This window comes from Amblyomma americanum, chromosome 2 (assembly GCF_052857255.1).
Source record: "Amblyomma americanum isolate KBUSLIRL-KWMA chromosome 2, ASM5285725v1, whole genome shotgun sequence".
Classification (NCBI taxonomy): domain Eukaryota; kingdom Metazoa; phylum Arthropoda; class Arachnida; order Ixodida; family Ixodidae; genus Amblyomma; species Amblyomma americanum.
Genome location: NC_135498.1, coordinates 32,928,582 through 32,954,613, shown reverse-complemented (window position 1 = coordinate 32,954,613; position 26,032 = coordinate 32,928,582). Strand labels below are relative to the sequence as shown.

Here is a 26,032-nt window from a genome sequence, read left to right as displayed (position 1 = left end):
TGAGATCAAGAAGTTTGCTGGAATAGGTTGTACGCAGTCGGCACATGACTGGGTTAGTTGGAGAGATATGGGAGAGGCCTTTGTGCTGCAGTGGGCGTAGTTAAGGTTTTGTGAAGTCCACACCGTGCCCCAGTATTCATGCTTTTGCTGCAGCATTATTGAGTAACATCTTCCTTAGCTCCGAGAAAGTTAGGTGGGCAGTTGAGATCAAGAAGTTTGCTGGAAAAGGTTGTACGCAGCTGGCACATGACTGGGTTAGCTGGAGAGATATGGGAGAGGCTTTGTGCGGCATTGGGCGTAGTCAGAGTTTTGTGAAGTCCACACCGTGCCCCAGTATTCATGCTTTTGCTGCAGCATTATTGAGTAACATCTTCCTTAGCTCCAAGAAAGTTAGGTGGGCAGTTGAGATCAAGAAGTTTGCTGGAATAGGTTGTACGCAGCCGGCACATGACTGGGTTAGTTGGAGAGATATGGGAGAGGCCTTTGTGCTGCATTGGGCGTAGTCAGGGTTTTGCGAAGACCACACCGTGCCCCAGTATTCATGCTTTTGCTGCAGCATTATTGAGTAACATCTTCCTTAGCTAGGAGAAAGTTAGGTGGGCAGTTGAGATCAAGAAGTTTGCTGGAATAGGTTGTACGCAGCTGGCACATGACTGGGTTAGTTGGAGAGATATGGGAGAGGCCTTTGTGCTGCATTGGGCGTAGTCAGGGTTTTGCGAAGACCACACCGTGCCCCAGTATTCATGCTTTTGCTGCAGCATTATTGAGTAACATCTTCCTTAGCTAGGAGAAAGTTAGGTGGGCAGTTGAGATCAAGAAGTTTGCTGGAATAGGTTGTACGCAGCTGGCACATGACTGGGTTAGTTGGAGAGATATGGGAGAGGCCTTTGTGCTGCAGTGGACGTAGTCAGGCTGACGATGTGATGATCATGATTGATGTTTGCTGCGTGATCTGAATGGTCTGATGCGACCACGTCCAATGTGCCTCCGTGTTAGGTTCAAGACCCGGACAGCAGCCCAGTCCCGCTGACAGCCGAGTACCTGACCGGTGACCGGCTTGTTTTCTACAGCGGGAAATGCAAGTATTCACATGAGGTGACCCGCCGCCTGAAGCTTTCGCCCGGCACTTTCTGCGTCATACCGTACACTTATGAAGAGGACGCGGCGGGAGACTTCCTGCTCAGAATCTACACTGAGAAAGAGAACTGCTGCAGGTACGCAAACCCAAGCTGTGAAGAATTACGGCAAACTCAGTAGAGGCGACTGGTGATTCCTCTGGTCCGCTTCATTAAGGATTCATTGACGTAATAAAATGCTGGCGAACAACTTACGGTTCATATTAGGCGAAATGCATATTAACAATGCTGTAGCGTAGATTACCAAAAGCTTCCCGGGCCGGATTTCTGCTCTATAAATGCGCAAATCATAATCAATTTTTTTTGCTTGAACCAAGGGCGCTGATTTACCCAATTGTGCGATGCTTGTGCAATGGCATAATAACATACACTGCAATCCATGTAGTCTTTAATGAAGCCCCTCATTTTTAAGAAGCCAACTGTAATGTGGTTTACTCTAGTCGATTATCCTTAAGGAAAATTTAAGACAGCGCAAAAAAAAATCAGTACAACGAAATAAAAACGCAGAAGCGCGGGCTGTGCTCGACCTGTTGTTTCTGCGCTTGTTTGGCCTCCTGATTGTTTGCTTGTTTTTTTTTTGGGGGGGGGGGGGTGGGGCGGGGCGTTGTGTTAAATTTCTATTATTTTTACAAGGCAGATGAACACAAAAAAAATAAACGCACTGTCAGCCGCATGCTCTACGACATAATGAACGTTAATTTAGACCCGCAGAGAGCGGTCCACTAGCGCCACTGTAAAGAACGACTAGTCTTGGGTGCCATAACAGGAAATGTGCATCGTCCCTTCCATGATACCACATCACTCTTTCATATGCGTTGCAGATTAAACGGTTTATCTGAACACGCTTTGCGGTGTACATTACGTGTAGCAACCTATGCCATGACGTCTCTTCTCAGTTTTCATTGCTTTGAATGTGCGTTTTCTTCTATAAGAACTTTTATAAGCTTCACCTCTGGTGAGGCCTCGATTGTTTCTTTCGAATTTTTTTTTTCGCAGGGAAAATGACGAGGACGTAACCATCTGCCTACTGTCATCCAAGGTTTGTGCCGCTTACATCTGCCTCTCTCGGTCGTGGACGCCGGTGCGAGCCCGCGGCGGCATTTTTGCCCATTCGGAAAACACGATAAGTGCCTGACTAGGACAAAGATTCAGACGCAGTATTTCTGGCGTACGAAGAGCGTACTGTACTAATTTACCACAGCTGCAGCACCTTAAGTATGTGCAACGAGCTTAGTTCCTCACATATCGTTGCATATTTCACTAGCCAATTTTAATAAAACTCCCCGAATTTACTTTTTCAACTTAAACACGCTCGTATATAGGCAAATAAAAATATTCTGCCAGTTTTTGCTTCAGGTTGGGCAGTGACCCCTTTTCTCTTTAAAACGAAACTTTGACGTGTGGTAAATTGAGGGTGTGGTTATGTCACCTATTTTAAAGCCTGGGAAAAGAAAAAGTACACCAGCACACGTGTTATAGCCTCTGTTAAACTCGTCGAAGCCTAACGCGTATGTCTAAACAGAAACCAGAATCGACACTGTGGCTGACTGAGGTTGCCTGACGGGAAATAAGGCCTCGCACGTTGGCTGGGAACAGCATTAACTCTAAATAGTGGAAACGTACATGTGCAAGCTAGTGAAAGCTGTCATATGAGATATGGCTGTTTTCCTAGGGCGCAACAAGGCCAACCGGCACTGTTAACGGTGAGGTTGACGAAGGTGGTGAAGAGGGTGGCGACGACGAGGACGAAGAACGGGTTAACGATGATGAAGCAGAGGATGAGGTAGAGGAAAACGTCAGAGAGGCATTCGACCTGGTTGCCAGCAGTGACGGCACCATCAACTGCTACTCGCTCCAGACTCTGCTCAAAAATCTGACCGAGGAAAGTAAGTTCGCAACAGCTACTCCTTTAGTTTGAACGATATACCTAGTGGTATACGTTAGTGCTCGGATGGAATCTCGTTAATTCCGACTCGCATGACTCGAACGTACGGCTTATTCGAACTAACGTTATGAATAGGTAAACGTCAATTTTTTTAAAATAATGGAACCGGTAAATTTGGTCTCGGCATAGTTCCAGCAAATTTTCGATCAATTTTGAGTTTGGGTTATGGATAGTCTACTCTTATACAGGCACGAAGTTAGCAACGAAAGGAAAAAAAATATTTCTGCTTAAAAGTAGGAGCACGCATTTGTCTGTTTTCACGGAAACAAAGCATTTTTCTATTATAGCACCGTAAAGGAGCGTGAAATAAAATTTTAGAACGAGAGGAAGACAGGAGAGTGGGGCGATAAAAAGGATGCAGGTAACCAAAACAAAAGGGGCAGTTTTTTTTTTTTGGCGCCAAGTTTTCAAGTTTTTTCACAGTAGCGAGATATGCTCGGGAAAACATAAACAGGCAGGTGTGCCATATTCGCTTGCGCTTATAGCCTCAATCACTGCGCGTAGAGTTCTTAGGGGAAAAAATGATCGGGGACAATATTGTGCTTTCAGATGGAAGTGAACTGGAGTTCTCCCTGGATATGTGCCGGAGCATGGTGGCACTGATGGATGTATCCTTGGCGATTATACTTTGTTCTTTTGTTGTATGTTGACCCTCAGAAGCAGAGCGCGAACGCCGGTCAGCATAGACGAAATAGTAAACCAATAGGTCAGACGGTGATTCAGCATTTTTGCGTTTAATTTAATGTAATGAAAGGAATTCGCATCTCTGCTAAAGATTGTACGCTGTCTGCAGTTTCCGGGACCTTTATACGGGTGAATAAGCTTCCCACAATGAAAATTGAGAAATAGTACCTTTGCAAGTGTTTTGCGGCCACATATATACGATGAAAAGAAAAAAAGACAACATTCAGAGCTCGTTTTACTTGCTTCTCGAGAAGAAAGAGACAAAGATGTACACCCATTGTAGCTTGTTTCATCTGACATAACTGTAATCATAGAACTCTAACCAGACGAATAGAATATCATGGCATAACTTATAAGGCTTTGTTGTGAAAAATTTGTTACCACCACCACTTCACAGATCGCTAGTTTTCACAGGGTACAGAGTGCTATGGTGATGAACCTGTTTTCATTGTTCACAGTTGGAGACGAGTGACTGCGGCAGTTTTTGGTCGCTTCACAGCTGATTCAAGAAGTCAATGCAGGAATACTGCAAGGCCAATGAATGGATAAAAAGCTCTCATTTTCTCATCTTAGGTTCCAGTTTGGTTTAGTCACTGGACCATAGGTTTCTAGTATGTAGATTTTGCCTATTTAAACGGTGCGCTGTCTAAAACAAGACAAGAAGAAAGTTCTGAATTGTGATTTGCTTTTGACAGCGGGCCCTTTTGCGGAGGGAGGAACTAATCAAGACTAGGAATATTACCTCAGCATACGATGACTGTCAGTCCTGATTGGTCGATGTGCTGGAAGCGTTGTGTCCCTTAACTTTCTTTGGTCAGAGCAATTACAGTGGAACACTTACTCTGAAGGAGTTCGACCGACTTCACAAGCTCATTATTAAATGGGAGGTAAGTGCTTTATGGCTCAGTAATTACGAACGAGAAAAGGAGAGCGATTAATGTGATGAAAATTGTAGACTTAATAATACGAAAGAGCAAGCAGAGGTCCTTAACAATTGGGCGTGCTAAAACGAAAGTTTCAGGGGCGCCACAATAATGAGGTACGAACACCATCAGTCAATATGCACGACATGCCAAGCGCAATAGCAAAGTATTAATTAACGGTTGTATTACGACTTCATGGTTATGCAAAACAGTGTAAACAGGTTTTAAAACAACCTATTCTTTAAATCTGCCACTAAGTTGTGCCTGACACGGTTAATACCTTGCAACCAGGGATGAATGCCTATTGTCACATTCTTTTACACATTGAACTGCATTGAAATTTTTGTTCTGTGTTGTAGAGACGTTCTTTCTTTCCTTGCAGGAAGCCTTCAGTGGTCACGATAAAGACTCATCTGGTCAGCTGAGCACGTACGAGCTACGAAAGGCACTGCGAACGGCAGGTAAGAACACTTTTACAAATATGTAAACATTCGAGGTTATCACTTTTAGAAAATGACAACACTTGTTGAAATGATGTCCTGTAAATTTTATAGCAATCCGGAGTTAGGCTCGTTGGTTAATCGTAAATTCGACGTAAAACCGCACAGGAACAGGAAAATAGACACACACACGCCGCTGACGCTGACTGGGGGAGGGGGGTAGCTAATCCAGAACAATGGCTTGAGAAACTCTCGTCAGGCTGGCGTGAAAAGGACCGTTATAAGGGGGGGGGGGGGCGGGGGGGATAGAATGAGGTTAAAGGGCGTCCGGAAAAGAAACGCAGAGATGTCTACAAAGGAATATGGCTAAGCGTAGAGAGCTGGGCTAGTTGGTTCTGGGCACAATTATGAGACATCGTTCGAGCGTACACAAACGCAGGGGCAAAGAGAGCAGATACCACTTACGCCGGACTTCAACTGAGGTTTATTCCACAAAGCAGGCTTTATTTATGTGCAAGGGGGGTACTATAGTAACCCCTGGGGCTGGAAAGTATTTCCGCGACCAGATAACAAGTTAGTTGATGCCCAAAGTCCGTGGTGGCCACTCTCTTTGTCCCAGTATTTCTATATCCTGGAATGATGTCTCATAAATATAAGCTACAAAGGAAGTCGTCTCAGTCTTAGTGTTGCCACGGGTGGCTTATAAGAGCGTGCAGAAGGCTAAGCCATGCTATGAGGCGGTCGCTCGGTGGTGCAACTTCTTGCTAGTAGCGGCGATATGCGCGACGTGCTCCTGCGGAGATATGCCCTTTCGTCCGGCGCCTGCACACTCCGGCTTATTAAACAGTGTCGTGCTCTGTCGCATCGACCTGCTGTTGTGTGAACAAAAAATGCAAGCGAGGTAATGAGTCGCGAGCAATTCCGCACCGACCGCTGAGGCGTACCGCCACTGAGGATCCGGCGCCCGTACACAGCTCGACACGCATTTTTCCCTGCGGTGCGCCCGCGCGTAGGCCACTGCAAATATTCACAGCTCTCCTTTACCGACAAGCAGATTGTTATGTGTTCTTCAAATTTTGTTGGTATGTCTCACAGCTAGAGCAAAAGGAATATCTTGACTGCCGCGGTGGTGCTGCGGCGAGAACCAAGACGACGAGGCGAAGACAGATTACGGGGGAGAAAAAATGTGACAGACCGAAATCGGCCAGCGGAAATCTCATTGGCTATTCACGGGGGGACTTCAGGCCGACGAGCGAAATGTTTTGGGATGGCAGAGCTGAGCGACACGGGAAGAACACTGGGCGGCCGTCTCTTGAGCATTGGCAAGAAATTTCGCATACATGCTCCTCAACCTTTATGTATTGGCAGCCATCGGCGCCTGTAAGCAGGGCGGCAATGGTCGCGGGTCGGGGCAGCCGGTTTCTTGTGGCATTGAACCCTGTCACATTTCCTCGTCGTTTTTTTTTTTCATTCCTGTCCCTCATTGTATCTCAAGTTTCGCTGTTTGTGGAGCAGATATTCACTTCTCATCACCGTCCCGTGATTGTTGTTTCTCTGTTGTCCCTTTTCAATGCGCCGTTTCCCGTCATGTGTTAACTTTATTGAAATGTAACCACGCCTGAAAGAAGTGAACACACATTGGAATAGAACAGTGTTACGGTTACGTACTCAATTAACGCAGTGTATCAATGTCGCTCTGAGCGGTATTCACACAGATGACTCCAGCACTGATGGACGTGTAGAGCAGTTGCACGACATCACCGACAGAGAGTGACGTCGTGCAACGAGAGTGAATCTTTTCTCTCTCTTTGTATTGCGCTCGCATTTTCCTTCGTGCTACGTGTGCGGAACCGCTGACAAATACCAGAAATACGGAGGTGGACTGCGTGAGGCGGACCACCACGCATGGCGATTCCTGCGCATGCCACCGATGGCGATTTCGCTGTCGGCACTAGGATCTGGGGAGCACTGGGTGTCCTGTTGAAAAGTGCGCACACAAAATGCTGCCTCATCGCCCTGCCAGGAGGGGAGCTTTTGTGCCGACCGAGCGAAAGGTCCCCATCTCGAATGGCGGCGGCCGACGGAGCAAAACAGGAAGCTGCGTAGACTCTAGAAGGCATGGCATATGCCCTCGCAGAGGGAGAGCTTCCATCGCCCGTCTGAAGAGCGGTGTTCAGATGGTCGGTGTTCACACCCTCGTTAAAAGCTAGGTCGACTGCGCACACCTCACGTCTTCGAAAGACTGCGTTGTGGCGCAGCTTCCGGTTTTGCTCTAGTTGGCTCTGGCGGCCTCAGACGACCTGGATGAGGACAGTTCGCTCGGCCAGCAAAGACGGTCCCCTCCTGGCCGGGCGATGTGGCGGCGTTTCGTATGTGCATTTGACGACAGGACCTCCAGTGCTCCCCAGCTCCTAGTACCGGCAGCGAGATCGCTATCGGTGGCATGCGTAGGGGGCTCCGTGCGTGGTGGTCCACTTGCCGCGGACCGCTTCCGTATTTCCAGTAGTTGTCGTGGCGGAGTCTGGTCGGACGGTGACGTCGAGCATCTCCTCTTCACATCAATCCATGGCGGGCAGCTCCATCACGATACCACCTTTGCAGAGAGAGTACGCGTGTATAACAGAACTTGTTGAGCGTTAGCGCAGCATTGTTGAAATGCAACACCAAAATTAAAATAAAATTTGTGGGTACGTATCAAGCAGCCCGAGTTCTTAAATGTCAAATTGGTACCAGTGCATCAGGTGTTGCCATGTTGACGGTCTAATCGGCCCTGAATACACAATGAAATACGTGCTTGAAATTTCAGAAAATGTGTTCGAAGGCCGAACGCACGGAACAGCTGGCTCTGATTCGATAGACAGTCCTTCAGCGAACGCAGTTCCTCTGCATATGTCCGCCTCATGTAATCTTGAATCTGTCTAATTCGTATTGCGCTCCTGTTTATTTCAATAAAGAGCAAAGGGGGCTTGTTGACACGACATCTTTTCTTTCTGGCACACTCTTGCTGCTCGGCACTGCATACGTCGGATTGGTTAAAACTTCTGTTTTCCCTCAACCTGTCGTAGGTTACAGCGTGAACCGGCACGTGCTGAAGGCCCTGGTCCTACGCTACGGCCATGATCGCAAGATCAGCCTCTCAGACTTCATCGGCTGTGCCGTCAAGCTCATGTGCATGATAGGTTGGTACGGCATGAGCCAAGTCTCCGCATTATGGCACTTGCCCGAAAGAAGATTGATCAGTTTTTAAATTGTAGCCATCCGTCTCTAGGTACCTTGCGTAGCGAAAAAAAAAACAATTTGCTTAGCTACGCGATGGGCTTTGCGAAAAGTGCAGAGGGCATCTTAAACATCATATTTGGTGGTTCAAGAATGTTTACGGTACAAAAAAAAAATGGGGGGAGAGAGAGATGAATCACGCAGTATAGAGGAAGGCTCAGAATTAAATTAAGCTCAAGAGCAGCTCTGAATTTAGTACCCGTCGAAGTACGACCACAGAAGAAGTAATCGGAGGTGGTCACAAAGTCTGTCCGGCAGGGCCTCGGTGTAAAGCCTGCCCTTTAAGACGAGAAAAAGATTTATCTCGATACAACGAATCAGCGAAGTTGTATAAAGCCTCGATGCGGCCTGACGCTTGGACCTCGGTGCTTTATACTTTCTTTTTTTTTTCTGGCAGATATTTACTGCGACTTGGATCCCAACAATGAGAATGCGATTGTCCTGAGTCGCAACGAGGTAAGTGTTCTCTCCTAAGCAAAATCCTCACCAACCACTGTTATTGATCTAAAAAGCATGTATTCTGCTTTTGTTTTTCTTTTTTGCAGTGGCTCAAGTACACAATGTACTGCTAATCGACTCAGCGGCATCATCTCAATGGGTACCTGCAAGGATTGCTCCCGGAAGTTTGGGTTGCTTAAAGAGTTCGCGTAATGTCTGATTAAAAATAAAGCTTCATTCTTTCGATCCGCAACATCTTTCGATTCCATTAATATCCATCCCCAATCACAATGTCAGCCAGTTGGGCCTCCGTCTTGACAGTTACTGACATCACGGAAGTCGGCTGTCGAGATAAGGTAGGAAAACACGATGGAAAAGGGCTGACACAATCGCCTCGGTAAATCTTGAAACTTCCACGGGACCTATTGTTACTGCTTTGGAATGCTCTTTAATTTGCCCGGAACGATGGTGTTCATACGACAGGTAAGTCGACCATGTCTGAAAACGGTCAATGTTTGTTTTTTTCCAAAGCCGGTTTAAGGGTGTCTCTTCTTTTTTATTTTCAGAATACTGCGGGCAACTGCTTCGCCCAAGCAGTGGCCTGCAGTGTGCAGTTTTTGCCGTACAAGGTTGTGCTAGAAGCGTGCTAAACGTGTTCAGGATAACTGCAGATTTCATAGACACATATAACAACGGCAGCTGAAAGACGATCGCATCACAATTTTTACGTTCCCAAGCCGCGAAATAATTTTAAGTGCAGCTCGCTTAGGGCTTTTCAGCGCTTTCTTAATAAGCGTTCCCAAAACTGCGCTACTGATTACGGTGCGCACGATTTTTGGTTTTCACGGCATCTCTGAGTTCAAAAATTTGCACTACGCTGCTTTCACCTTGTACTCTCCATTATACACGGCTTTTATTATGAATAAGAGAATCCCGAATACATTTTCGCCTTTTCTGTCTTCGCTTTCTGCCCAGGTTCTGTTGTTCCCAATACTGTCCGTGGCTGCGAAGATCTTAAATTTTTCGACAAATCCATAGCAACTGGTAATCGACCTTCGTTTTATACTATATTTATTCGTTTTTTGTATGCAGACGATCACTTTTTCAGTCGCAGAAGTTCGATTGGTGGGAATTTGCGCGCAGCTATTACATCAATTTAGCAAACGGAAACTCTCTCTTACAGCTTGAATTTTGCACACAAAAAGAAAAGAAACGCCTCCCGACATAAGCAGGAATTTGTGGATTTAGAAAACTGTGAAAGAATAGAATTAGGCAGGGGAAAATACAAAAAAGGTTGCGCAATAGTTTTTTTTGCTTTAGGGCAGAAATATGCTCTCCGTGTCGCCTTTGTAAATTAACGCATCCGAGCAACAATGAAAAAAGTCAAACTACACCTGCGGGCCGCAGCTCAAATGGTGGCTGATCCTAAAGAACAAAATCCAAGAAACGAAACCTAACGAATAAAACTAAGGTTCCAGTTCTAGCAGGTAATTATAATTCACAAATCACGGTCAATATAGGTCTCACTTCCTCAATTTAAATATCCGATTGCTATCTGTAACTGACGGCGTCTATAGCTTTCCTTTCCGGAGTGTCCCTTCGTTTTTTAGTTGTTTTTTTTTCCTCTGAATTCAGGGACGAAAAATCATGCAATATCTTTTGAGCAGCAGTTCAGAGGAACTCGGCTTATTCCGAAAAAAAAAAAAATTCATGTCTGGGCTTTTCTGGTATTTTTTGCCAGAAAAGACCATTTACTAGAGTCAAACCTGACTAATAACAAAACGTCATTGAACAAAATAATAGATATAATGAGGGAATACCAATTCTCTTCTAATGCTCCAGTAGAAGCCCACGTGGCTGATATCTCATTTTTAAGAACGCTAGCTGAACCTCCTGGCCATTTTGCGCAAGTATGTGAATCTGTGACGGCACCCAAAACTTCCCTACCTATTCGAGCCTGAAAATTGCTGATCTCTCGTTCTTCAACCCCTAAGGTGTACGCGGCCCATTGCGAGCACGCTCCGCTTGCCCGATTCCGTGCGCAGTTTGATTTCTCTTTCCGCCGCTGGGTCTAAAACCGTTTGCAGTGCGCTTGGCTTGTTTGAAGGCATCGAGTTCCCGCCGGTTTCTTAGGCACAAGTGGCGTAAATCGAAAGTTTACAAGAATTCCCGTCTACCAGAAGGCGGTCATCATCAAATCTTTTGTTTTGATGTACGCGTTCTCCGCAAGACAAGCTTGTCTTGCAAAGAAGTGTATTGGCCCAAGTGCTCATGTGCTGCGCGGCGAAGCCAATCAAAGCAGGTTCTCGCGAAAAAATCGTCGCTAGGCACTTTTTTTAGCACCTCGTTTTGGCATGAGCACCTAAAAAAAGGAAGCTAAATATTATAAACACGTTTCGCCGTGTCCTCAATGACAATGGTCCTCCAAGATTTGTTTACTAGGCTCTGAAGCCCTTGTGCACTGGAGAAGAGACGGGCGCGTGCTAGCGAGGCTAACATATTCGGTTAATAATAATAATAATAATAATTGGTTTTTGGGGAAAGGAAATGGCGCAGTATCTGTCTCATATATCTTTGGACACCTGAACCGCGCCGTAAGGGAAGGGATAAAGGAGGGAGTGAAAGAAGAAAGGAAGAATAGGTGCCGTAGTGGAGGGCTCCGGAATAATTTCGACCACCTGGGGATCTTTAACGTGCACTGACATCGCACAGCACACGGGCGCCTTAGCGTTTTTCCTCCATAAAAACGCAGCCGCCGCGGTCGGGTTCGAACCCGGGAACTCCGGATCAGTAGTCGAGCGCCCTAACCACTGAGCCACCGCGGCGGGGCTGACATATTCGGTTGGTGTACGCGTATATTCGGCCCCGTAGGAGGGGCTTCGTGCGCTTGCTGGAGGCTTGCGCAACGCACATCGACGCTGGCTTTGTTGTTCTCGTAATAAACAGTGGCAGGTTAGCCACTGTATTACCACATGTTTTGCTTCAAAAGCAGTGCTTCAGTAACCTCCCACCATTCTTCGAAAATCGGTGCCTGTTGAGGTGAAGCCTCCAGCCCAAGCGAGAAGCCTTCATCCTTCCCCTCCAGAAATACCACCGACTAGCCCCATCTGCACCGCCTTACTCAAACCCAGCCTACCTTTACCCGTTTACCTTTACCAGCCTACCTTTATTCGGGACATGGAATATGCATGATAAGTTACCACTTCCTGTGTGAACGAACATGAGTGCTAATGTGAGTGAGTGGTTGTGAGTGGACATAGTGCAAGTGTGAGTGGTCATAAGTGCGAGTGTGAGTGAGTGGTTGCGAGTGCGAGGAGACATAAGTGTGAGTGTGATTGAGGCACCTCTCATGGTTCCGAGGTATGCCTCCATGTCACGTCGTGGCGCGACACTAGAGCTTTGTGCTGGTCATACGAACGAACCATTTCTTCGATGCGCCAGCAACCGGCTAACAGCGACCGATCCGCGAATCATCGCATTGTGGACACGAGTGCATGCGATGTTTCAGAATGTTACAATAACGTCTAGCTACGGTTCTAAAAACTGGGAGAACGTAAAGGAAACTTGAAGCATATGAACGGGGGGGGGGGGGGGGGGGGGTGCGGTAGGGGGGGCACGAGGTCCAATGCCGGTGAATATGACTGCGCATCACTTTGTGACAAAGCAACCCTCACTGCCGTCAAGAAAGCGTTTTTGAAGAATGGGAGGGACGGCACATCGCACCATTCTTTCTGTTTCATCTCGCTTTGTCCTCTACGCCTTAGGAGTACTAACACAATTCAGAGGGTGAACAGTTTCCGTATTCAGGAAACTTGCATTGTGAAGCATTATTTAGAATTGACGGCCTCCTGACATCCGACGCCAGTGCAGCCTTTAACTCCTAAGTCGACGTCGATGTTATTTTGCGATATACAGGGCGTCTCAGCTAGCATGCACCAAATAAAGTATAAGCTGTGTCACTATAATGAAAATAAACGAGAGGGGCGCCAACCAGTAATGCAGACAAAATGTGGCTGTCAGTTCGCTTGCCTTAAAAGATTCATTCAACCACACTGATTCTGAAAATAAACTAAAAAAATTGCTGATGGCCAAGCTCTGTTAGGCCAGGATATACGTAGCGAAAGCGCGGCGACTTTTGGATCGGAAGTGTGCATTCAATAGATGCGCCTTTATTCATGATCAAACATTGATCCGTCGTGGCGGAGTGGCAGCGTTTTCTTTTCGGCACTATTTCCATGTAATAAAGAAAAAAAAATAGCCGTCACGGAGGAATGGTAGCGTCTGCGCCTCCAACGCTAAATGCCCTGGTACGATTCCACAGGTTTATTATTATTATTATTATTCAGTGAGTGCGGGGGTTTCAGTGGCTCCCATAGATGCCGCCACCGAATACGTTGGTAGCAGTTAGGGGCGGGTAACGGCGGCGAGGCGCGCGGTGTGACGTCATGCCAGATGGCGCGGCGAGCACGCGGCGTCCGCCCAGCTGCGGCGGTTGCTAGGCAACGGCTCAAGGTCTGTCTCTCTGCATCTTCGGAGCCCCGCCACAGCGAAATCGCAAGTTCGCGGCCAGTAAAGCTTTCGCTTTAAAAGCCAAATGGTTGTAATTCTAAATACAAGACACTGTTTTAATTTATTTTAGTTGTCAGCGCTGGGATATGGGCGGCAATTTTTGTCCCGGTGGCGCATCCCGAAATGCTCGGCCACGAACCACGTGTTGAGCAAGATGGTTTATGGTTTATGAGGGTTTTACGTCCCAAAGCGACTCAGGCTATAAGGGACGCCGTAGTCAAGGTCTCCTGAAATTTGGACCACCTGGGGTTCTTTAACGTGCACTGACACGGCACAGTACACGGGCCTCTAGAATTTCGCCTCCATCGAAATTCAACCGCCGCGGCCGGGATCGAACCCACGTCTTGTGGTCCAGCAGCCGAGCGCCGTAACCACTAAGCCACCGCGGCGGCCTTGAGGAAGATGAAGATGCTTTCGAGAGTGGAGGAAGAAGATCATGACAGCAGGAAGACGGCTGCCTAGGCGACTAGTGCTAGCGCTTTGTTTGACGTGCACGTGTATTGTGGTCCTACTGTTCAACACGAACTGGAACGAAATGTGTGAGTCCTGCATGCGCCATTCTAGTGCGCCGTGTGTTATATATATATATACCGAGGATAGTTTTGTGTAAAGTATGACCGCCATTGTTCATTTGTTTAATAATCATGGTATCCACTAAGTCTACCTTTATGTGGACGCCCACATTCTTCAATTCTTAACGCAATAACTGCCTTATAGACTTTCCCGGGGGACAAGCGGCGCTGACGTCCCAAGTCACGAAAAAAAAAACATACAAGCGTACAGAAACATAACAAACAGGAAAACCATACAGGATATACAGGAACAGTACACGCACAAACCACACAGGATGGCACAGGCGCTCTCGGGGACATGTCGTCTGTGTTTGTTTTGTTTTTTTACCCAGATTTAACAGGGAGGGGCGCAGTTATGAGGATAGCGATGGATGGAATACAGTTACCGCTATCACTTTTTCGCCCACAAGAGGGCGAGATATGTCTGGTGCTTTTATTTTTCACCCCTCCCCATTCGCCCCCACACGTCCGCATAAACAAAAATAAACAACATTATTTGAGCAGGCACCTGCAATCTATCATTCTACCTGGTATCGAGATGTCACTGTAGACGTCGATAACTTTTGCGGTGGAGCGTTTATTTGCCTAGACTTACGACACAGCACTCTACTGTCGATTGGGGCCGTCATTCTTCCCAAAGTTAGCCAGTGTTTTCTGCTTTCTACGATAACGATAACATGGCAGGTACGGTTAAAGTGACCAAGAGTATTCTAGCTACCTTTTGGTACGGCTATTACTGGCGACGTCCCCTACCAAGGCGTTACTCGCAAATCGCGAGAAGCAATAACATAGCGATAACATAACATAGCAATAACAGGTTTCCCGGCGAAGCAAGCCGCATCATTTCCTATCGCTTCTGTCGTTTGAAGCACGCGACGATAACCTTGCACTTCATCTGATGGCAACAGATGCCTCTTTCTCGTCGCAGTGAACCCTGGAAAAGCTTTCCTCTCAGGCTCGATGCCGCAATATACTTAGTAAAAACAGGTCAGGATGTCCTCTGGATACACTTAACAGGAGACTTTAGTAGTCTAGAAGTGGTCTAGAAGTAATCTAGGTTTGTGTCCTCTTTATTACCGCCCCTTCACATTCTGCATCGTGAGCAGTGAGAGTGGTAAGCAGAGGTGGGCATTTGACCTCAAAAATCTGGACTTGACCTCAACCTCAAATATAACTTGCCGACCTCACTCAACCTCAACCTCATCAGTTGAGGTCTCCTTAGACGCCCTCACCTCACTTTTCCTGAGGCCACTGCTGACCTCACTCAACCTCACCTCAACCACAAATTGTGAGGTTGAGGTCGGCTGCTAGACTTCAAGAAAACAAACGAAAAAGAAAACAAAAGTGATCAAAAAGTTTTTCAGTTAAAAAATTCTGGGAATCCTGTGAGACAGGAGAGCCACAGTGATTATGGTATTATTTACTAAGGTGTGCAGAGAGACTATATGTGCACGCAATTGGAGAAGCTTATAATCTGGGATGGACCCTCAGAGAGTATATGGCCTGCGGGCAGGGGTGTCCTATACGCGGTTACCACCAGTACGTCGGTGAGTACTTTTATGTGTCAATACTTGGCATGAACCGCAAGAACCGGCAGTTGACAAACACAGCCCTTCTACACCATCTACCAGAAATTATGAGGAGGGGGGAGGCATTCACGATACTCTTTTCAGGCTTGAGAATATATAGTTACCGAATATAAAGAAGCTGGTAGTCAATGTACATTACAATGCGACAGTTATGCAGACGCATATCATTATATTTAGATTTTCTAGCTCTATCCGGCATAGCGAGAATGCTCTTTTCAGTCCTATGAATGTTGCTTTCGAAAACACTTAACAAGCTGCGACTGTGGTGCACCAACAGAAGCACGTTTTATTTAGGTCTGTGTAGAAACGAGCGGCTTCTTTTATTAATGCGAAACCACTAGACGGCTCACTTTCATGGTCATGTTAGCAAAAATGTGTCCGCAAGAAACGGCGCCATGCGACGTCACGAGCCGACCAGACACGCGACGAAGGTGATGACGTCACATAATTGATTATGATAATTAATATATTTAGGCAACGCTTTGACTAGTTATTTAAATTCGTGATGACATCATGCGAGTGTGACATCATACCAGGTCACGCGGCAGTGATGTAAAGTGCCATCAAACCTAGTCACGTGACGCCTCTGTAGTATGACATCACACCTACTCACGTGACAACGATGTAATTTCTCGTCATACCAGGCCCCCATCGACCCCCCTTCCACCCTCATCTCAAGATCCATATGAGTCCCACATTACTACACATGCAGGCATGACGCATTACAAGGAGTGCCCACAACCCGGTCCACATTAATGACATTCGTATAGTCGAGCAGGTTAACATGCCAGTTCCCATGTATGACATACCGCAAAGATCATGCAACGATACATGCCTTTGACTCTCGAGATGATGGCGATGATTATGATGCTAACAGTGTACCCTTATAAGCCCGGGGAAGTCTGATATACCGCTACCAAATTAAACGTTGCCAGAATATTGATTAAATATTGTACATTACCCTGCAACCGAAGACAAATATTGTGCGGGAAAATAGGAATACCTGCAGCTCATAATTAAGGATGATGATGTTGATGTTCCTGGGAGGTCAATACCCTCCCTCGTTTCCGCCACTTCCCTCCAGGTGGCGATGGTAATGGTTTCGAAATCTTGGGAATTCTGCTGTGACTCGGTGAGCCCGTGAAATTTTGAAAGAAAGGGCTAGATTACTTCTTCGAACACTGTGCTAACTATTAAAATCGCACGGGCCAAACAACCGGCCTAGAGTGGACAGCGAGAACACATCTCTCTGTCAAGAGCACATGGCTCTCCGCTAAAATTTCGCCCCCCCCCCCCCCTCACCCCGAGAGAAAAAAAAAACCGCGTAAGTATTCATACGCCTCAACAGAATTCTGGGTACCATTCCGTCGACCAGCCTGAGAGAAGCCGCTTTAAGCCAATCACTTGTTTTCCTTTAAAACTGTACTAATCAATGGTACGCCAGCATCCTCGATGCTTTTTACCCACGAGCACCGTGCGAGCATTCTGCCAAGCCGTTTAAGGTGAACGATGGGTCTCCAAAATAGTTAAAGGAAAGATAACGTGTAGTGCCTGGTCGTCTGCAAGGCAGGTCGCCAACCTAACTGATCCCATACGAGAAAAGAAAAAAAAAGAATGATTAGAAACATACGTACAAAAATCGCACACTAAAAACAGAAGCTAAAAACAGCGTGCCCCATTAAACGTCATATTATAAGGTTAGAAACAGCGACTAGGCAGCACAGCTCGAGCATGTAATCAGTTCAATTCACACATCTTCATTAAAAAAACTGGAAAAGGAATCAGCTACCACATCACCATACATTCATTATAGTATTGCATTTTTTCGCCGCTGCAACACCGCTATGCTGTGCGGTGTTTCGGCATAATAAGCGAATTTCCGAGAAGGAACAAGGAACCGGAGACCAAAAGAGAGGTTATTCGGAAGGATAAAAAAGGTGAAATTATATTTGCATCTGCTTGCATTACGGAACGGGATTATAGAGAATTAGTTTGAGATTCGGAACGGGGGGAGTCACCGATCAAAAGCTTCGACGGTGTTATACAGGTTTTTCTGGCTTCGTTCTCTTTTCGTCGAATCAGCATGTGTTTTTGTTAGGAACCACCTGGATCACATTTTCTCGCCGGTTCCGACTACTTCAGATTCTGTTAAGTCGGCTTGTAATGTACAGCAGGATCGCTTTTATTCTACTGCAAGGCAAGAGCCATGACGTCAGCGCCGGCAACGAGCATTAACACTAAGCAGTCTTGCTTTGGGCCATCCGCGCTGCGACGAATTTATTGCGTGCTTGTTGAACTGAGCTTATTTGTTTGCGGCCGCAAACAATGCTATCGCGGGTCAGCGTGAGTTACGTGCTTTGCGCGCTCCCGGGAGTTTGAGCCGACCGGCAGGCAGCCGGTTGCTACGTCAGCGGGGCGAGGGGGAGGGAGAGTGGCGTGGTGTGACAGTAACACTCCTTCCGGGAAGACCAGAGGGGTGCGTCTTCCTGTAGGCTCGGACAGAACGGACATTATGGCGCAGCACCGGAAGCTAAGAGGGAACTGTGTCATCCGGTTGTCCAAACAAGGGAAACCGAACACGGAGCGTCATTGCATGAACACTGCGGTGATGCGCTGCAACTCCGCTTCGGAAGCGGCACTCGTCGCAGTAAGACGTAGAGAGAGAGAAAGAGAGAGAGAGACGGAAAGTCAGGGAGGTTAACTAAGCAGTGCCCGGTATGCTACCCTACACGTGGGAAGGGGAACTCAACCTCAAACTCACGCGTGAGATTGAAGTCTGGTTTGCTGATCTCACTCAGAAAATTTTGAGCCGTCGCCTACCTCACCTCAACCTCACCTCACGGCGTTAGGTTGATGTCATTTTGAGGTTGACGTCAACCTCATGAGGTTGCCCACCTCTGGTGGTAAGGTAAGGTTACATTGTCCGCAGTCTTTCCGTGGGAGCAACAATAAATAGACAGGTAAGATAAAGGTACCCTTCTTGCACTGCAGTCTTGGAAGACGCAGCCTTCCTGGAAGGGGAATACAAGCATGCAAGAAGACGGATATTCTTCTTGGAAACGTCGGAGACTCGAGCCATCGGGGCACGAGCGGCGTGTGCCGTGGAGTCGGCGTCCCGGCTCCATCCCCTGTGGTCGGTGCACTACCTGCACGCCAGATCAAAAGTGCTGTCGCCCTTCTGCCACTTCTCCAGGCTTCTCCGCACCCTTCCGAACGTGCACCTCGCCTACTTGCACTACACGGACCATTTTAAGGTAGTGAGATGATCCGGCATTTTTTTCCAGCTTGGCCTATCCAGGCGCGGCTGACCAAAAACACGTCCCCCCTCTCTCTCTCTCTCTCAACACACACACTCACACACACATGACTTCGCTGAGCACCACGGATGTCGAGCTGGACGCACGCAGGCGTGCTATTAGGGGTGTGTAACATTTTTTGGAAACCGAATGGGATTAGAGTGGCCTACTTTTGCTACCAAATCGAATACGAATAGTCTAAGTAATTTATGAAATACAAATCCAATAAGTGTACGAATGTACGGCACTTGTGGCGAATATTCGCATGAGAGCGAAAACAGTCAGGCGTTGCGGCGATGTTGCGGCATGGCGTTGAAACCCAAATGGGTGTAACAAGTGTGGAAAGATGCATCACTAGGGTGTACTCACTGCACGCCACAGCAGCCGCCATTTTATTGTCTGTGGAGCGCTGCAAAAGGCTGCGGGCGTATGTAATAGGAATGTCGCCTCCTGCTCCGGCCTGCACTGCTCAAGCTGTGCGCTGGACAACAAAATGAAATGGCGTCCATGACGTGACGTGAATGCCCCCTAAAGCAGTGCGCCGAACAGTTATTTCATACGCGTGGAAAAGCACTTCTGCTACTGCTGATCGCAGCGAGATTACAGAAGGAATATACTAACCGTATTATCTGTCACCGTAGCGGTGACCCAGTGGTTTAAGCATCCGCCTCGCATGCGGGAAGGGCGCAGTTCGATCTCCGGTGCTGCCGGGTACCCAGCTATGATACACTGGGTACAATTTTTCCCCTGGCCTGGTTCCCGGCTTCTAGGGTCAAAATTCACGAGAAATGGGTCCTTGGCCCAACCTTTAGAAGACGAGAACACTTTCTGCCATGGCGCTGTTTGATCGAGGATGCCCCTGCGCCGTAAAAATTCACAATTATCATCACCATGTTATCCGTTGTATTTCCGGGTCACTGATGAGAGGAGCTAGCTTTGAGCCAGACCTCATGGATGGGGTATACCGGCAAAGCTTTTTTCACCTGGCTAAATCGTCGCACAATACTGGAAATCATGTATGAGTGTTATGAACACCACGTCACGAAGAACAGCGCCGCACCGCTGAACCATCTTCTCTGCGCAAACGCTGCAACTGCTGTTTTTGTGACCCACAAAAAAAAAAAGATGAGGAAAGAGCGGTTGTAAACTGGCTCCAAATGGACCACCATCACGACGATGTGCAGCCAGAAGGGAGTTCAAAGAAATGGGAAAGGAGAGAGTGGAATAAAATACACGCTTTCAAGCAACCACGCGTGGCGAAGCGATGATGACCGGCTGGTTAAGCAACATATTCCATGGTTCATAGAGCGATAGCACCAGTACGCATGCTGTTTGACGCTGTAGTGGGCTCTGTTTTTGAAATAGGCATCGAATAAATCTGCGATGCTTTATCATACAAGCTATTCGAAACATATTTTAAACCCTGGGACGTTATTCGAATAGTTTAGACTAATTTTGAATCTGGATTATTTCATTTCCTGAGCGAATCGAATATGGTGGTATTTCATTCTATATTCAAAAATCTTAAATATTCGCAACACATCTACATTTGAATCATATCCTGTCTGCCTCTCTTCAGCAAGATAGGGGACCATAATAAACGTGTTCCCACTCACTTCCTCACTCTATGCAGGCCGTCTTTGTTTTCTTTTCTCCAATTTAGGTGACCCGAACACACTTTTTGCATGCACTAATGCTAGACCACCTTTCGCACAACATATAAATGCATTCCTGGCAGGTTGTTCTGTCAAAGGTGATGCCTGAAGCACTGCTGTAATATGCCATCGCAAAGTGCTCGTATTGTAATGACTTCGTAATACTTTGAGATAACGCGTAGGAAAAAGCGTGAAGAAATCGCTTCATTTCAGTAGTTGGAACTCTGTTATCATAAACAATAAGTTTTCAAACCAAAATTTCGGAAGCAATGTTTCGGGAATAATGCCGCAGAACCGCCTAAGTATGTTATTTATATTCGCCTAATTATAAGATATTTTTTTTTCGGCAGGATGCAAGAGTTTTCATACCGATCACTAAACACCTCAATTCGCTTCTTTCCTATAGGCGTTCAGTAGCAGCATCTAGGGGCCGTACTTCTTAAGCTGTTCGTTTTAATGTGGTCATTTCCCGCCCGTCTCGTCTTTGGTCATTGGTCACTCGGATATACCCGCGGCATTCAAGCGTCTGCGTAAAGCGACCTGGCCATTGGGTGTTTGAGGGCTGGACCTCACCATTGGCTCCCATTGACTGCGATATGCAGATACTGGTGAGGTCAATCGCAGGGCTGTTTCACAGCAGGTGAACGGACCTGCCCACTGGCTGTGATTGGCTGAGATATGCACCCAGTGGTCTGGTCCGGTCGGCTGCTGTGAGACAGCGCTGCGATTGACCTCACCAGTGGCTGCATATCGCAGTCAATGGGAGCCAATGTTGAGGTCCAGTCCTCAAACACCCAGTGGCCAGGTCGCTTTCCACAAGCGCTTGAAAGCCGCGGGTATATCCGAGTGACCAATGACCAATGACCAAAGACGAGACGGACGTGAAACGGTCATTCTAAAATGAACAGCTTATTGAATATGACCAAAGGGTGCCTAAACATTGGCTGCTATTGGCGATGTCATTCTGAATGCGGGAACTAGGGTTAGAAAATTAGGGTTAGAAATTAGGGTAGGTAGGGTTTAGAAAGAAGATTAGAGAACCATGAGGTGCTTCCTTTCTCCTTCCGCAGGACACCGCTCTCGACTTGTGGCTCCGAGAGGGGGCCTACAAGCGCGGTCCTTACGAGGTTGTGCACCTGTCCGACGGCCTCCGGCTGGCTCTGCTCCTAAAGCACGGTGGGGTGTACGTGGACACCGACGTCGTCTTCCTGCGCACCCTGGACGGGGTGGGCGACGCTGTGGTGGCCCACTCGGCCGACGACACGGTCACCAACAACTTCTTCGCCTTCCCCGCCCACCACCCGTTCATCCAGGAGTGCCTCAGCGACTTCGTCTCGGGCTACTATCCCAAAGAATGGGGCTACAACGGACCAAGGCAGGTGCTCTCATGTTATTTCAGTGCAGAAATGCGTTATTGGGCTCGCACAATTCATTTTGACCCACTTCTGCGTCGGCACTAGAGTTCACCTGGATAACAACATGTAAAAGCCGATTACATCTAGGAGGGCGTTTACTGCACGCATGGCTATGTGTAGTTATATACCAGGGTAGATTATCATTTTTATCGAGATGAGCTTGCAAGAATGGGAAGGTCAAGATGAATGATGAAGTGTTAGATGAACTGTATATACCATTGATAGAATACGACTTTCTACAGTAGCTGCACCAAGCGTTTAAAGTGCGCATCTTCATTTTTTTTTTCAGTTTAACTAAGTAGTATAATCATTGGAAATGTAAATAACCGTACAGTTCTATATATCAGCGTAATGGGGAAAACTTTTCGTTGAATGCGTTCTTGCATTCCGTGCGAACCACGGAGGATGTAAAACATGGCAAGATTGAACAAAAACATGGTCAAGATAAACTCGGATTTATAAAAAATCTTGCACAAAACGAAATTTTTGTTATTGGTTTATGTCCAATGTCTCCTCACGAGTATTGGCATGTTTTCAGCGCACTTGTCGTCACCCGTAGCCAAGTTTCAGGTTCCTTCAAAGCCATTAACGCAGCATGCGACATACACCGCTAAAGTCAACTCGTGACCACTTGCTATGAAATTAGCGCGCATAACGCGCAGTGTGAGCAATAGTAGATGCTCTTGAGAAGGACTCTCCAACATGTGCATTTTACCCAGATGAGCAGGGAAGAAGAGTTATTAGTAGAAACACCCCCAATTGGCAGTGGCCTAGCTCGGCTCTGGCAGGATATACGTAGCGAGAAGTACGTTTCCCTGGCTGAACTTGTTGTGGTCACTGTATGTTTAGCAATCAGAGACATCGAGCTCCATCTCGGCGGCTATGCGCGGTCTGTTACGCTCGGCAGTCGGGCATCTCCGTTTGGAAAGTCGTTCCTCTCTCTATCCTGGCGTCTCCGCTGCTCTCTTCGCCTTCTTATTTTCATTCTCTCTTTGTTGAGTGACCAAGTGCCAGGCGACACCCTCAGGATAGGAAGAGTTAATCTTCTCTTGTCATTACCGCCGTTTAGCAGCGGCTGGACTCTCCTTCTCTGCATCCAGGTCAAACGTTGTGATACAGTCGCCCATTACACCTCCGCCTTTTATAAGCAATGATGCGCATGCGACATGTGGTTCGGGTGATAGAGCGGCGTGCGGCGAGGCGGTGACGAAGCGCGCGGCGCACCTGTGGGGTCTCTCTGGTTACCGTGGTATCGGCGCATGCGCACAACTGCTTATCCGTGTGACGTCACGCGCTGGTCCAACGGTGTAGCGGGTGCGCGGCCTCTGCGACGGCGAAGCGCACGCCGCACCTCTGCTCCTCTCCGCTTGCCATGGTGACGGCGCATGCGCACAACTTTCCTCTCCCGGCTACAGCGAAATGCTCGACTGGTAGCCCAGTGTAGCTCTCGCTACAAAATTCACGGGCTTGTCTTAGTCTATAGAAATGAATTTTCGGTGCAGTGGCACCCAGCGCTTTGTTTGTGCACCTGCATTTTTGTTTTTGCTCACGAAGCTTCTCATCCGTGATTCTTCTTGTAGGGTTGTGCGCAGAATCCTGCTGCGGTGGTGCAATGCGACCCGTGTGGAGGAAGCCCTCGGGAACAAGCAGAGATGCCATGGCGTGACCCTACTGGACCGCAGCCACCTGCTGCCCATGAACCACACGCTTGCGGAGCTGCTCTTCGAGGCCGCCGCTGCCGGCAACGTCAGCGAGGCATTCGCCCAGAGCTACCTCGTGCACACGTTCCACAGCCGCACCCACGACATCCCGGCCCAGCGAGGATCGTTCGTTGAGCGGGCGGCCATCGAAAACTGCCCGCGCACCTTCGCCCTCTCACAGCGACTCTACGGCCGCTTCTGATTCGACGAGCGGAGCAACGCAAGGACGTGCGAAATACGAATTTGTGAAGGAAAGGAAGACAGATTTTTATCCTGAAGAACGTGTTGCTCCATTCCCATACGCATGTCCGACTGTAGGATTCAGTATCCGAATTCATGCACTAGTGCCCATCTGGAAGAGATAGCCGCGTTGTGTGCTTATGGAACGTATAATACAATGAAGGGAGAAGATTCTCTTCTCGTCAGCCGTGGTGCCTCAGTGGTTATGGCGCTCGCCTACTGACCCGAAAGAGGCGGGTTCGATCCCTGCCGCGGTGGTCGAATGTCGTTGGAGGTGAAGTTCTAGATGTCCGTGTACTGAGCGATGTCACTGCACGTTAAAGAACACCAGGTGGTCGAAATTTCTGGAGCCCTTCACTACGGCGTCTCTCATAGCCTTAGTCGCTTTGGGACGTTAAACCCCCATAAGGAGAAGATTCTCTTTGTGGTCCCATCCCGCGTCTTATACCCCTGCTACACGGGCGGTTTGAATGCCTTCGAACCGAATGTCATTCGGCTCGACTGCCGAACTTGCGCTGCTACACGAAGTTTTTCAACGGCATTTGGTTCAGATGACATTCGAGTCGACGGAGCTCCGCGGAGACATTCCAGAATTTGGGATGCCTTCGAAACGCGAACACAGCCCGAACCGGGCAATAGGCGTCGCCGCCATCATCGTTTCGTCCCGGCCACATCCGCGCGACTGCTTTCGGCTCTGTGGCTGCTCATCTCGACATCCGCTGCTCGCTTTTTCTTGCTGTTTGTTTAGCAAACTGCCCCTCTTCTGTCTTAGTAATTGCTCGCAGATAATAGTACACCAATGAACATTTACCGCGTGAGCATGGAATTTCCCCAAGAGTGCGCCGACGAGGACGGTTGGTTGCACTCATACTATTGTTTACATCGCTGCGTACGAACAGCTAGCGCTCGTTTGCATGAAATAAAACGTATTCTGCGTTTTAGTTCTATTAAATAATCTCTTTTCATTTGTGCCGGTTTCACCCGTGCTTGTTAACGCAGTGCGACAATCTGTGGGAACCGCCGATACGATCGCTCGCCTGAGAGACACTTGGCAGCCGGGCTGGTGACATCGCGTACGACCGCCCCTTTTCGCTAATTGTCCCGACTTCTTCCGGCGTGACCAGTACTTTATTTTAACCTACTTTATCAAGAAGTATGATTGGGGACCATTCGTGCTATTTGAAACCCATAACTTGTTATCCACAAAATAGCAACGGCGACGACTCCTGCTGGCCTTAAAGCAGTGCTCGGCGGTCTGTGTAACGCTGGCGCTTCCCGTTCATCGTATGCGCGCCCTGCGATGTGAGCAATAGTTGATATCTGGTCACTGTTGTCAAAACTACACTCGTTGATCATTTGCATTCGCTAAAACTTGTGAATTCGCTCTTCACAACCGCCGAATTCACAGACGTAACCCTGTGGACTCGCTAGGCCTAGTCGTCGCGGAAGGGAAGGGAGTCGCCGTCGATTAAAATTAATTTGGCAAGCGCTTATCGCTGGTGAGTGTTCAAGTGTGCACGTGTGAAATATACCCGCTCGTTTCGCTTATTTTCAATACGGATAGGGTAGAAGCGCGAATATATTCAGACCGTCTGCTCATCAGCGTGTTTTCGCTCAGCCGCCGGCCTGCCGAGGACAATGAAGGCTGACCGTCCGCCGATAGGATTCGTCGGTGTCGTTGGCCTAGAAAACTTGTCCCACTACAATCATATGTTGCTGTTGACCATGACAGTGTCACTGTCGCCCCAGTGTGACCGCAGTGACCACCGCCATCGTCATCGTCGTTGGTACACTGAAAACGAGCTGAGCAAATTTCAAATGCTTTCGGAAAGTGTCGTGTAGCACCGCGGGAGTCCGAGAAGTCCGAATGTCATTCCAAGTATTGAATGCCATTCGACTCAGATGTCATTCGAGCGTGCCCGTGTAGCACAGGTATTACTTGGCTGCTGAGTGAGGAATGAAATTTCATGCAATGTCCCAAGTTTCAGGTTATTACAGCACGTACACACGGACACCCACATAAGCCGCTACGTTGAAAACAATTTTGAAGTGGCATCTTGGAGGTTGCACATTGCACTGTACAGGGCCAATAGAAGCGCACTTTCGTCATGCAGTATGTGGATAACGTTAAAAAATGCGTCTGGTAACGAAGAA

General features: G+C 47.8%; 2 protein-coding genes and 1 long non-coding RNA gene across 4 annotated transcripts in view; 2 read left to right on the top strand and 1 right to left on the bottom strand.

Annotated features, from left to right (window-relative positions):
* The window catches only part of LOC144120937 (calpain-9-like), a 52,951-nt gene extending 43,856 nt beyond the window's left edge, over nucleotides 1-9,095 (top strand). Inside the window, exons 11-19 of the mRNA XM_077653759.1 lie at nucleotides 997-1,214; nucleotides 2,133-2,175; nucleotides 2,809-3,022; nucleotides 3,631-3,689; nucleotides 4,584-4,652; nucleotides 5,071-5,149; nucleotides 8,194-8,307; nucleotides 8,802-8,860; nucleotides 8,950-9,095. Coding sequence (XP_077509885.1) covers nucleotides 997-1,214; nucleotides 2,133-2,175; nucleotides 2,809-3,022; nucleotides 3,631-3,689; nucleotides 4,584-4,652; nucleotides 5,071-5,149; nucleotides 8,194-8,307; nucleotides 8,802-8,860; nucleotides 8,950-8,976 — 882 coding nt within the window. The 3' untranslated portion in view covers nucleotides 8,977-9,095. The remainder of the gene's footprint in view (nucleotides 1-996; nucleotides 1,215-2,132; nucleotides 2,176-2,808; nucleotides 3,023-3,630; nucleotides 3,690-4,583; nucleotides 4,653-5,070; nucleotides 5,150-8,193; nucleotides 8,308-8,801; nucleotides 8,861-8,949) is intronic.
* The window catches only part of LOC144120940 (uncharacterized), a 173,891-nt gene that overhangs the window by 58,719 nt on the left and 89,140 nt on the right, over nucleotides 1-26,032 (bottom strand). The gene's annotated exons all lie outside the window — the stretch shown is intronic.
* Nucleotides 13,844-24,039, top strand: LOC144118452 (lactosylceramide 4-alpha-galactosyltransferase-like). 2 transcript variants are annotated; one of them, XM_077651389.1, is made up of 4 exons: nucleotides 13,844-13,950; nucleotides 18,564-18,826; nucleotides 21,594-21,898; nucleotides 23,519-24,039. In XM_077651389.1, exons 1-4 carry the CDS (start codon nucleotides 13,848-13,850, stop codon nucleotides 23,838-23,840), a joined length of 993 nt encoding a protein of 330 aa, XP_077507515.1. In that variant the 5' UTR covers nucleotides 13,844-13,847; the 3' UTR covers nucleotides 23,841-24,039. The 2 variants fall into 2 exon arrangements, 1 of the variants encoding a protein (XP_077507515.1); XR_013312026.1 differs by lacking the exons at nucleotides 18,564-18,826; nucleotides 23,519-24,039 and having other exon boundaries at nucleotides 21,594-21,682.